At 38.1% G+C, this 13,805-nt stretch overlaps 1 protein-coding gene and 1 long non-coding RNA gene across 2 annotated transcripts in view; both read right to left on the reverse strand.

The window, feature by feature from the left end:
- Positions 1 to 8,205, reverse strand: part of SHC3 (SHC adaptor protein 3) — an 88,023-nt gene extending 79,818 nt beyond the window's left edge. Inside the window, exon 1 of the mRNA XM_019555406.1 lies at positions 7,371 to 8,205. Coding sequence (XP_019410951.1) covers positions 7,371 to 7,910 — 540 coding nt within the window. The 5' untranslated portion in view covers positions 7,911 to 8,205. The remainder of the gene's footprint in view (positions 1 to 7,370) is intronic.
- Positions 8,206 to 8,582: 377 nt separating this feature from the next.
- Positions 8,583 to 13,805, reverse strand: part of LOC109323751 — an 11,743-nt gene continuing 6,520 nt past the window's right edge. Inside the window, exon 3 of the long non-coding RNA XR_002104742.1 lies at positions 8,583 to 8,594. This is a non-coding gene — a long non-coding RNA (uncharacterized LOC109323751). The remainder of the gene's footprint in view (positions 8,595 to 13,805) is intronic.

Raw genomic sequence — 13,805 nt, forward strand, 5'->3', positions numbered from 1 at the left:
ATTAGCCTTCTAGGTAACCTTCGGCATTTCAGATGTATGTGGCTGTAGAACATAGGGTTTATGTGCACAGAACTTCTGTTCTGTTACAGATTTAAACCAGTTTCTAAGCACTTAAACTGGTTTATGTGTAACTTCTGTCCCTGGCCCTATAGAACAGAGGTAATACTCCTGAGTATTAGGGCCTTGAAAACTGTGATCAGGGCTCAGTAAAGTACTTTCTGAGATCTATCACTGAAAGAGCTATACAATATTATCTTCCTATATAGTGAGCTCCACTCTAATGCCCCTTTACACCGTCAGAGAGATGTAAGAGAATCAGACCCACTGTATTTAGCAGCATACTTTGATTTCATACTTAGGTCTTAGGTCTTGTAATGCTTCTCAGTACTGAATCCTTTCCTTATCTCTGGGTCAGCGAGGATACCAACCATATTAGAATCTAGAACCAAGGACTATTCTAGGCAGTATGTTTTGTCTGATGTAAGAAAAGTATCTTGACCAATTCAGAACATCACACAGATACTGTATTTTTACAGCTACATTGAACATTGTTTGTAATGTTACTCCACATCTTTTTAGGAGCTGGCTCATAGGCATACAGATTTAGTGTCTGTTCTTTTCTCTGGTTTGCTGCTTAGCCTTTAGGTAATATTAAATAAAAATGACTGATATCCTATTTTATTAGAAATATGCCACCTGTACTAAGAAGCGTGACTGGCATTCATGAATCATTCAGGTTTCTGTGGAGGTGAAGGGAGGAGGATCTCTTTAAAATGACTCAACTGCAAGTCAACCCAGAGTTTTGTTTCTGGTAATCACTTCATTGTACCCTCATGGTGTCAGAGATAAGTGAAAATATAATTTTACAAACACTAGCACTCCTTGGTATATACTTCTATACTAACAAAAACAAGGGTAACAACAGATCACTTGTATCCAAAATGCATACAGTTGAGCACATGTCTTCCAAAAGTCCTTCAAGTAAAAGACAGAATTTATTTTCCTCTTTTTTCATATTTCTTATTACATGGATTGGACTAATTTAATGTATTTATTTCCTAGACTTGATTTAAAATGAGAAAAAAGCCAAAACCAAAAAAGACCCTCTCATATAAATAATGTCATGGAAAAAAGAACTTCTACAGATTTTTAACTAGTTTCTACTTATCTCTCATATCTTTGTACCAGAACCTTGCTATTATTTGCCAGTTACAATCAAACATTCTGATATGAAAAATGATACAGAAGAAAATATGGCTATACTGAGCCATATTAAATCTCCCTAATACACAGCCCAGAATGGGTGGGATCTTCACTAAATCTGTCTAGAATTGGTGGAGACACAATTTCTGTGGAATTAATTCCATTTTAGCACCATGTGGGTGACAGTCCATCAACTGCATTCAGTAAATCAGCCTAGAAAGAGATCTACTTTGCATTGTTCCCTAGCAAACGGGGTGCTTCTTTTGGAATCATTTAATTTTATATTGACTTTTTTTGCATTAGCTTCTACTTCTTCCCTTGAAGTGGAGCAGAGATATGATATAAGTATAGACAGTCCACCAATGGAAGCTGGGTCCTCAGTAAGTCAAATTGCTAGGGTACTATTGAATGTAGTAGGAAGACAGGGAGACTCTACAAAAGATCTAAAAGCCGCTGATTTTCCCTGAGGTTCTTGGTTTGTCCATGTGGTTGAAGGGCTTTGTCTCTTTCATCCTCGATGACAGAAGTTCCCAGCATTGCTATTGTAACTGTGATGTCATATGAATCCAGCAAAAGTAACCAACAATCTAATATCTAATGAAAAAAAGAAAAGGCCTCTTTCACCATGTTTAGATTTTCTACCTATATTAATTATTTGGACTGTTTAGTACTCCATATAATCAGCAGGATTAAACAGATATATAGCTGAAACATTACTATTTAGGAAGCTATTAATAATGCAAATACAGTGTTATTTACAAAAGACACATAAACCTGGGGAAATAAACCAGGGCTCCTAAAGCATTTTGTAAATGCAAATTAAGTACTCTCATGAGGGCCCAATCCTGAAACCAGTGAAAAGAAGGGGAGTTAAATTACACAAGTATGTAATAATAATTGCTGATTTAAATAACATTACTGTTATGGACTACCTAATCACATGTGAAAGCTGTTTGTAGAAACTGAGGCTAGGTCAGTTTCAATGAGAACCTGCCCATTGACTTTAGTGGCTTCTGACTATCAGCCCAAAGACATTAGACCAGAGATAGTGACCTCAAAAAAGAATTTGGACTAAGCAAAAAAACCCCAGAATTTAGACCACTATCAGCTGGCTTACCATTAAAGTACAGACTGAAGTAAAGTATTAAAGTATGAAGCAAAGTATTAGATTAAAATAAATAATGATGTGACTGACTGACCCTAGAAAGGATATGGTATACTAGCAAAATTAATTACTGAAATCAAGGCTGGTCTTTATAATTTTCTTCTGCCCTTTCCTTACCCAAGTTTTTATTTCAGAAAACAAAGAGTTGCAGTGTTTCCAATCTTTGAAATATTTGTTTTTCTTAATGCTCCATTTTCTAGAGTCATGTGATTATATGAGACTTTCAGTCTAGAATTAAAAGGGGGGAAAAAGGAATTTCTGGTCCTCATGGTTGCAGAGAAAAACAAAAATAAGAAAACAAAAAACCCTCAAAATGTATTTTTTTTTCCTTAAATTCTATTATTCTACGCCAATCATGACTTTTCAAAGCTTAGGGTTGGAATAGTGAAATTTGACAGTAAGGATCCATTACATTCATTTCACTTACTATCACAAAGTCACTTTTATCACCTGGACTTAAAACTTAAGACACAAACCCCATATTTGGAAAAACAAACTTGATACCTGGGAATTACTTGCATTACATGCCTAAGTATCTATTGCGTATACAACTTTTGCTCATGTCACTTTGGTGGCTGCCAGTTAAAATCTGGGATATATTTAACATGATTTATATGCTTATTGTGTAATTAGCAGATACATCTTGGCATAAGCAAAGAAAAACTGATGAAGAAAAACATAAATATAGGAAGACATAAATTTAGAGCCTCAGCCACATAAACTTGAGAGAGACAAAAGAAAGCAGGTACAAAGATACCTTTCTAATGTAACTACTTAAAAAAAAAGGAATGGATTGTAACTTGGATTACATACGTATTCATAGGATTAAGGGAGAAGTGAAAAAAACCCATCCCTTTCTTTATGGCCTACCTTGGGTACCCTTTAAACCTTGTAGGCAGAGACTGACCATCACAGCTGCACTGCTGCAGGGGGTCTTGAATTTACTGCAGGCATAGGCCAGAAGCACGTACAAAATGGAGGAACAAGGAACAAATTGTACAGCACAGGGTGTTATCTCTCAGGCACAACATCTTCTGTAGAAATTCCCAGAGTGGTGCAGCTTACACATCAACCCTTTTAGGAGCTAGGACTACAGGTACAATGTAGCCCCTCAAAAGCAAAGAATTCAACAGCTTCCTGCAGAATGCTACTAAAATCTCACACTCTATAGTTTGTACATTGAAATGGATGCTCTAATGAGATCCAAGTAGATGACAACACTTTAGTAATCTCCCAATTCCCTAAATCTTTACTGAACACATGGGAATGGTCCCGAATATTCCAGTGGGACAGCTCCTGTAAGCATAAGCAAGCAAGACCCTGCAACGCTAGAGTGTGCTCAAATTTAACAGACCCACCTTGCAAGTGTATAATGCAAGTTAGGCATTGCTATATATATTTTCACGTAACATAATTTTAATTACTTTAAAATGCTTTTTCTTTCAAATCTGGCTTTTGATGTGGTAGAACCTTTGCCCTTTGAAAGGCAGATTGTATCTTTGTTTTTTTAAGTCTGGGTTTACATAAGATTTTTTTTCTAAGGCTTAGCTACCTCCACCGGCTTGTTTTTTATAGCTAGTAAAGGTCTTTGGATCTACCACACGAAGGACTCTGTATATAAAACCAGATTATATACATTATTGGAGTGTGTTTGTGTTTATTTTACTTTAGAACTGTTGAACACCAGTGGTTTAAACTCATCGATACCTATAACAAAACCAGACTACAAGTTATCCTAAAAATGAACATGGATTTGCGTCCAACCAAGGCTGATGACTGTTGTCAATTAAATCTCCAAATAAATGAAACTCCTATGCTACTATCACAGTTAAACTAATCTGTAGACATTTATCAGTTTACACAAAGAAATTTCACTGAAACACAACTGTTGTTGTTGGTAGTTTAAGCAATTTTACACTATTTTATTACATGGATTCATTCTTCTAACATGAACATCTCCAATCATTTTCTGCATTACTTGTAGGCTCTACCAAGAAATCACTGAAATATTCAGGGACTTCCATCATTACAAACAAGTTTTATCCTCATTTATTTCCTTAGTCCGTAAGTGTCCACAATTTCAATTTGTCCACCAACAGTGTCATATAGAACACCAGTACCTTGGGTTTATATTTCCAAACACATTGAATGTCAAAGAAATTAAATAAAAGGTCAAATATATTTTGATCAACTATACCCTGATAAACCACCTCTTCAGTCTTTTTGTGAAAAAAAACTTTCCACAAAAAAAGCCAAAAAGGCAACATGATATTCACGGGGGAAAAAATTATAGGCAAGACCAACAGTTTTATCTCCAAAAAATTCTACAACAGTAGAGAATAGTACTGAGATCAGAGCTTCTATACATTATAATCCTTCGCTATTTTTACCACATTGCTATTATATTATCTCAAAATAGATCATATTTGCACAAGCTCAAAAAATGGGGATAACAAAAAGTCTGGCAAAAAAAATGACCACTATTTTCACTGAGCAAAGCAATGCATTTTTCTCTATTGCAATTTAAGCATTGTTAGCAATTGTGCTTATTAATAAAATTAAGGAAAGAGTCTGTTTCTTACATCATATATAAGTAGATGACTGAACTACGCGTAAGGATCTTGCCCTTTCTGCTTGTAGATGCTCGAACATGGTTTACATCAAACTGTCTATTGATGACAGCTTGCCCTCTTCCATTCCACATTTCTGACATAAATTAATGACGAATACTAACTTTATGCACTTACACATACAAATGATGAAAGTTTTACTGGTTAACAACAAATCTAATTTTTGTCTCATTTAACTTATGGCATATGGAATACTCTGCAAGGCATATGGCATTAATTAAACATGGTACAAGCCCCCCAGATATTCAGTATAGCCATGAGGTACCCAAGGAATGCTTCCTTTCAGTGTACATTATCTTTGTATTGATTTGATGGTTTGAATGCGCAAAAGCCCTGAGAACTAACAGTGTTTAATGATGTGGGAACTGCACTTCTATTCTTATCTACGTGAATGCTGCAGTTGCTGAGGAAAATTCAGAGATACTTAATGAACAAGCAAATTATGAACTAAGTAGGATGGCTTTTATTTTCATTCATGTAACATCAGCCATTGATTTTGATATCCCTTTTAAACCTCTACTTTGACATTTATATTACACCATATTTTCTCTATGACTAAATATTCCTGAGAGCAAAACATGAAACATTGTCATCCTATTTTAACAGAAATACTAAATATCATAATTCTATTCATGTTGATGACCTGGTAACACCCAACTAAAATACTGCATACATAATTCTGAAGCCAAATAAATTGGCTTAAATATTCTACACCAGTTGCACCGATGGAAATCTTTATCTTGTTCAAGTGAGAGTTTTAAATATTGATTCATCACTGAAAATTCATTTTTTATTTTAAAACCAAAAATAAGATATTTTTGTCACCTCTTGTCGACTCAAAACTCAAAGTTCTCAGCTTTCTCCGCTATACTTGTGGTCAGTCAGTGAGAAAATCACATCAAGAAAATAAATGCTGTATTTGCTCTGCGTCATAATTGTTGCTTACAAGCACAATCAACAGTAGAAGTGAATTCCAGAAGTCATTATCTTTGTTTATAATGATGTCTTGAGGAAAAATAGAACTGAGGTTCATAAGCTATGATAAGACTATTGTACAACCTTCCATTAACTAAAATATTGTCATGACAGAGGAGGATAGATACACTCCTGTAACATTCAGCATCAAGGTGCATTTCTACCAAGACAGGTCTTGAAGAGGAGCAGAGGAGCAGTTTGCATTCTGAAAGGTAACACTGGCTCTGTCATTTTCCTCTACGTCTCAGACTCTTCTGAGACTGAATAAAGCCCTAATACTTCTGAAGAAAAGGTTTGAGTGGTTTTTCATCAACACCATCTTTAAAAAAAACACCAAACAACTTATTTCCCAAAGTTTCAGTGGTTCAATATATCCCCTGCTTTTAATATGGAATTTAGAGAAAGTGAGGTAAGTGAAGAAGTGAGGGTTTCATTTTATTGTAAATCATACTTAATTAAACTTTATGCCGTAATTTTTTATGCTTTAAATAAAATTGCTCTATTCTCTGTTTAACCCCTTGCTACACTATCACTTTATTCATAAGAAATATTACTAGTAAGTATAAGAATGCAAAATTGATGATTGAATTGTATACAGTATACAGATGTGCACTTCTGTACCTCCTGTACACTATCTTTGAACATTTAAGTGGAACCTGACACAATTGCAATTATGACACAATTTTGTACCCCCTCCCTACCAAAGGTACAATCATTGTTACAGTACATTTTAAAATGTCATGATTGTTGCCCTGGACATGAAGCGTCACTGTACTCAAAAGAGAAATAATGTTTAAGGTGCCCGAAATCCCTGTTACGTAAAACAAGGCTATATTTTTCCTTGTTCTACCATAAATCAACAATATTTCTATTTGTGGAACACAACAAGAACTGCAATCTGTAGCTTTCTTTTGTGTGATTTCAAATAACAACTTCACCAAAAAGGCACATATTTCTTTGAAGATATTTTTCATTTGAAATATTGTGCATGATAACCTGGTTTTCACTCATCAAGGTATTTCTCTTTCCTGTTCTATAATAGACAGCAACAGACATATTGAAAATCTATGTAGCCAAGATATATACAATATACTAGAGATAACTGAGCACCTGAATTGAGAAAAAACAGAGTAAGAAAAAACTGCTTTTAGCTTCAGGAAGAATCTTTTAAAACACCTATAAAACATATTAACTCACAGCAAGCAAATGTGCATAGTTCTCTATTATAATAAATTAACCCTGCTTTCCAGTCCTACCTTACTACATTTATATTCCATGCATTATACACAACAAGAAAGATAAAAATAGAGATCCTTTCAGCCTCACCAGTTTGCCATTGAAACCAGCAGAGAATTTTTCATTGAGAAAAAGAGAGAATGGAAGGAAAACAGACCAACCTTCACAATGTACGTCACACCAGGTCCCAAGATCTTTTCGTTCGAGTGCAGCCACCCTCGAGAGGGTTTATTGACAAAGCTGCTATTTTGATTCCAGTCTTCACCTCCCAGGTGCATTTCCTCTAACCGTGTTTTTTTCCCTGTACTCATCTTGCTCACGTCCTGCTGAGAACACGAAGTGGCAGAGACAAGGTTACATGTGTTGTCTGAAGCCCCTGCTGCTGAGCTGGAAGCACTCGAGCTTCCCTGCAACTTGGAGACAGCAAGCTCCTTCACTGCAGAGGAGAGGTTTTTGATGCCCAAAAGGCTGCCTGTGTTGGACAGTTTCAAGTGGGACACTTTATGGATGAGGGTGCAAAGGGTGGTGGGTCCATCTTCTTGGTCCTTGCGGAGAACCTCAGGTGAGACCAGGTATGAAGGTGTTGTTGAAGTCGGAGCAACTGCTGAGACCTTGCTGTTCATGGACAAATTGTGAATAAGATCATCAACTGATGTCACCGAATCATTCCTGAAGCGGTTATACTTGGTACGTTGAAGCATGCCCTTCTATCTGGTTTCCTGCATACGTTCTGGCAAATCTGATGCCAACGCAGAAGATGCCTGTGCTAACATAGCAGACGATTCATAATAACAAGGACGGGAAATAAAATTTTGGTTTAAAAAAAAAGAAGAGAGTATAACAAAGAGTAAATGCTTTAAAATATATTTCTTATGGTTCTACATTAAGGTTGGGTGAAGTAATAGTTTTCTATGACAGAGATCCCAGTCCTGCTTAGAGCTGCCAACTCGCTCACAGCAAAAGCATGACTCACACAAATGAGAAGGACCCTTTTCAACAAAAGGCTCAGTGAACACTGCAAATCACTTCCTGTAGCAAAAAAAAAAAAAAAACCCATCCACCCACTTACAGCATACTAGCACCAATCAATTCTCAAATTTCCTTTTCCTATCTTCCCAAACAGATATTTCCTTCCAACCTTTAATTTTTTCCTCTTTTGGCATCAAAGGCAAATACTTCTAAGGAACTGTATTAACATTTTTTCAGAAAATCCTTCACTGTTCTGTTAAAATGCTCCTGCATTGTAGATCTGTAAGAAGTCACAATTAGGCATTATGATAATGTTCACCACTCCCCATCACTTCACAACCCCCCTCCCTGAACATATATATGTACCTTGAAGGATTTCAGAAAACCTTAATGAATAACAGCATTGGGTGACAAAGCTACACTAAAGAATACACTCATTTTCTTTTACAAAAGCAGCAAAACAGCTTAACAAGTACCTTTATGTCAATGCAGTTCCTCACAAAAACTGTTACATCACAGTTTTTGTACAGAAACAAATCCTTCTGCCCTAATACTCCACAGCAAGCTTCTTATTGAATGCAGTAAAGTACCTATGTGTGAAGAGAAGTATTCTCTGGATGTACGGCAAGAGGGTTAAGAACTGTGCCTTCTTTCGTAGATATTCATTCCCCAAGAAAAACTGTAAAATGGACCTGCAACCCAGTTTAATATTGGGTTATGCTCTGAAAGACTGAAAAATACTACAGGGATATTCAGAAGCATCTATAGCAGTGTGCTGAAGCTCTGTAGTCAAGAGAAAAAATGCACTAGCTCCTATTAAACATGCCCGCCAGCCCAAAATACCTGATTTGAAGAGTAAAATAGGTATCATACTTAAAACAGTATCTCTCCTTCATTTTAATAGAAAAATACAAATGTAAAGTACTGCAAAATTACAATACCCAGTGTAAACCAAACGGCACTTTTATGTTATTTGATCTGCTTTGTAAACTGCAATTTGGATTTAGGATGCTACGTTGCACTGTAAAAAAAAGACAAATGCAGGTCAAAGAATGCATGTTTTCTCATAACAAATCAGTATAACTGCAGCACATTTTAAAGGAATAATCTTGAGGGCTTTCCTCCCTCCCCCTATGACGAAAGGCTGCAGTACAGGACAAGCACACTAAAACAGCTTTAAATACAGGTATTTAATTAGTATAATTTATGACACATTAAATGAAGTAAGCACCTCTTATCCCAGCAGTGATGAATAATGGAAATATCCTAGACAGTGTAAAAGCAGGTTTCTAGTGATCTGCAGAATAGCCTTTCATCCCCACACTGCAAACCTGCTACAGAATCCACACAGCATTCATTTTTCTCTTCATCCTCCTAGCATAGCAACAGCAAATATACACACCATAGCTTATTTCTACATTTCTCTACTGCATAGAAAACCCTATCATTTCCAAATGGCTCTCTTCATTAGAAGCGGATAAAAAACTGCAAAATGTGAATGAAATTCTGTGTATGTGAATGAAAGGGCTGGCTAGCATACCAACATTTCTGTGAATGAAGCAAGGCCTTGCAGCCTCTGCCAGGCAATCCCTTGGGTGCTAACCATCCCAGCCAATAAGAAACAGCTTGGATGACTCATTCAACAAAGGCTTGCTAAATAGTGGAAGATTCCATTTCAAACACAGGCGGGATCTTTTATCCAGCAAGAAAAAAGAAAGCCTGCTTAAAATGATCTAAAGATGAACAGAACAACTATTTTGCAAGAAAGATGTTTCATGCAAGCGATATTTATCAGTTGCATGTGCACGTGAAACTGTTTAGCTGAATCTCTATCTCACCCCAAGGTGTTCATTCAGCTGGTTCAGTTATATCAAGGACGGGAACATGAATGTGCACGTTTTCCTCAATATTTGATTGTTATGAATGTACATCAGCAGATTCAAAAACTGTACAGGTTTGCATTCAAAGATATTCTGGCATTGACTATATACAAAAATAAAACTATAACCTTTTGACAAACCAGGTATTTTAAAGTTGTGGCATCAGCAATCCACTGAAAGAGGGGGGCAATGAAAGAGAGTGAAAGCTCATAGTATTTTAATGTCCACTGCCTGCAGACCCATTCCTGACACTGCTGAAGTGGGCACAGAAATACTAACAAAGCACATAGTAGATACCAAGCTCTGAAAAATCTGTCCCTGCATGTCACCTTAGGGAATGCTAGATGCAGAACACTTGAACACTGGAACAATAGGAAGCTATTTCAGTGTTTGAAAAGGAACTGAGATATTCTGAAAATTGACCCCAATGGCAGGTACTAAGCACTTGAAAACCCCGGTCCACATAACTCATGGAAATGGTAATTGTATAAAACGTGTAGTTATGCAAAATGATGTCAAATCCAATTCAGGGGAATAATGATGAAAACCAGGGCTGATGGATTTACATTAAAGAGCATTTATGCTACTCTGGCAGAGGGCCTTAAAATGGTGTAAATTACCATTAGTAGAAAGTCCATAACATTAGTAGAAAGTCACTTGACGTCCAGAGAACAACAAGAAGGTCGTCAGGTATGTTGTTAGTTCAAAGGTACAGTTGTAAATTGTGCGGACACACCTGAACTAGCCTTAAACTAGCTCTCTGAGTATTAGAGCTCAGCATGGACTAGCTAGCTAGGTATATACCCACACTCCTAGGTAGGTTTTACAGCCTACACTGAACCAGTGCCACCGCAAGCTACTCTGTTACCAGTATTCAAGCTAGCTAGTTTAAAGCTGGCTTGGCTTTGTCTGCAGGAGCTGCAATCACATCTTTAATTTGCAGTGCTGCCATTCTCTACATGAGTATCAAGTTCTCATAGTTGTTTAATAGTTAACAATAGCCAAACGATTGTTTCTCTGGGAAACAATTGGCTACCTTCAGACTCACAACGTGTCAAAATTAAGCATCTTCTCATTAGATGATTTATGCAGATTATTGAATCTACATATTTGCAAATAATTTGCACGTGTCCATGAACATCTTTTCAGGGCTGGTGTTAACTGTGGGATTGAGAGTATATTTCTCTTACAGATTTCTCCAGGGTAGTGTGCAGGTTTTGAGCTAGGGGCAGGACCTTTAAGGCAGTTGGACAGAAAGCAAGCTTTGGCAGGGAACAGGAGACCCTTGAGAGGAAGCTAGGCATGACCTAAACGATGTGAGATTAGGTGTTTGGTTGGTATAAGCCTTGTCCTACCTCTACATCTCCATCCTTCTCTTTTCTCCTCATTGTGTTCTTCCATTAGCCCTTGCACTACGCTTAACCCCTACCATTCTTAGCTCCCACCCTTAGGTCCAGTCTACCTCTCCCATGAGCAGGGCCTCAGCTCTTCTGCTGGGATACTAACAAAGAGCTGCTGCTGGCCCCTCTGCTCCAGGAAGTGGATGAACAACAAGAGAGGTTGATAAAAGGGAGAGGCTATTTGATGTTGTCCTCTGGAGAGTCCCTTCCAAGATAAACCAGGGCCCAAATTCCTTTGTTGATACACAGCCTAGCTCAGAGGTGGGCAATTATTTCAGGCGGAGGACTGTTTACTGAGTTTCGGCAAGCCATCGAAGGCTGCATAACAGGCAGCCAGGGCCAGATATATATTAATTTTCTAAATTTTTTAGGGGCCCCATGGGCTGAATAGAATGGCCTGGCGGGCTGCATTTGGCCCGCGGGCCACATTTTGCCCACCCCTGGCTTAGCTGAATGCATAACACTCTGTCTGGGCTGCAGAGCAGTGTGAGGAGCTGCAGGTAAACCTGGGCTACATGGTATACAAACTGAAATTGTTTCTGATTTGCCTTTGAGTCCATTTCCAAGATGCCCTCCTATTAATTGCCAAAACTCTCCAAGGACTTTCTCTGACTCCACTAAACTATGCAGTTTAGTGTTACCATCTGATGTGACTCATGCCTGCTATATAAATGATAGTGAATTATTGAATTGTTGCATGTATTGGGATCAGCATGCCTAACAGTCCTGATGGAGTCAACAAAGGATAAGAATGTAATTAAAATTCAAAAACAGTCTTCATGAGAGAAAGAATGTTTGTGTAGAAATCAGCCTTGAAGGATGGGAGCTTATGGAAAGGTGGCAATAAAATCAAAAGAGCTCTCTCAAATGAGCAAGTATATTCAGTACTCAGTAGATCCCAAAATCAAATGGGAGAGCAAATTGCCTCAAATCTGAGTGCCCCAAAAGACATTCCTCTCACCTTTTAATTGTGTCATTCTTCTGCTGTCTTACAAAATAATTGTACACTTCCCTTACTGAATACCACATTTGCAGCCCTGGACACTTTCAATGTCCTCTCAAGCCTTATCTATATATTGGGTGTATCCACACAAGATGCTTTACTGCAGAGCTGACTAATTGGCTCCATAGTAAAGTGTCACTGTCTACACATGCAATACTATTAGGCTGGAGTAAACTATTTAACTCTGCTGTACGATAGTACTGGCCAACACAACTTCTACCCTACAGTAGAGTAGTTACATGCAGAGGAACGCATGTGTAGATGGTGACAGAGCTGGCTGGGGCATAGGCGGCTGCCTGATGACTAGCCCAACAATGTAGCACCCTTGTGCCCCAGCCAGGGAGCAGCTCCAGACTGATAGACTGACCCCCTTGGGCTCCCTTCCAGCCAGGACTGTGCTGCCTTGGCTCAATATGCTGCAGTGAACTGCACCAGAGTTTATTGCATCACATTAATATCATGTGTAGACACACCCGTTATTCCCTTTTTTCTATCTGCAAAGGATGTGCAAGACTGAGTTGTTCTATATAAAAATAAGGAACTCAGAGTCACTTTTCCACCATCTTACCCCCTTATTCTTTCCTCTTTCCTCCCATTCTACACTTTTCTTCTCCTGTTTCATTGACCCTGAGACTTTTTCCTCCTGTCTTCATTCAGTATCTCTTCCTGCCCATGTGATCTGATTATCTCGTATTTTATAATGTCCCTTTTCCTTCTTGATATCCTCTTTTTCCTTTCCTTTCACAGCTTCTTGCTTTTTTCAGGTTTCTTTCCCATCCAGTAAACACATGTTCCTCTATCTTAAAATAACAACGTCTGACCTTCCTCCATATCAAATTATCATCCAATCTCTCTCTCTTGTTCCATCGTCATACTAACTGACAATGATGTGTACAGCCACTGTCCCCAGAAAGGACTTCCTTTCTTCCAGTTGATTCTTAAACTTCTCCAGTCCTGCTTCTACCCTTTGAACTATCTCCACCCTAGAGTTCTAAGAGAACTGGCCCAGGTCATTGTAAGTCCCCTGGCATGGGTTTACGAGCACTCATGGTGCTTTGGTGAGGTACCAGAGGACTGGAAGAGGGCCAACATGGTTCCCATCTTCAAAAAACGGAGGAAGGAGGACCCGGGAAACTATAGGCCAGTTAGTCTTACCTCGATCCTAGGCAAGCTGTTTGAGAAAATTATGCTGGAACACATCCAGGAGGGGCCAGCAGCAGACTGCATGCTTAGGGGCAACCAACATGGGTTCATCAGTGGCAGGTCATGTCAGACCAGCCTGGTGGCCTTTTACAATCAGATCACCAGATCATTAGATGCAGGGTTAGCAGTGGATATAGTCTT

The sequence above is a fragment of the Crocodylus porosus genome, unplaced genomic scaffold (assembly GCF_001723895.1).
Source record: "Crocodylus porosus isolate Cpor-Errol unplaced genomic scaffold, CroPor_comp1, whole genome shotgun sequence".
Classification (NCBI taxonomy): Eukaryota; Metazoa; Chordata; order Crocodylia; family Crocodylidae; genus Crocodylus; species Crocodylus porosus.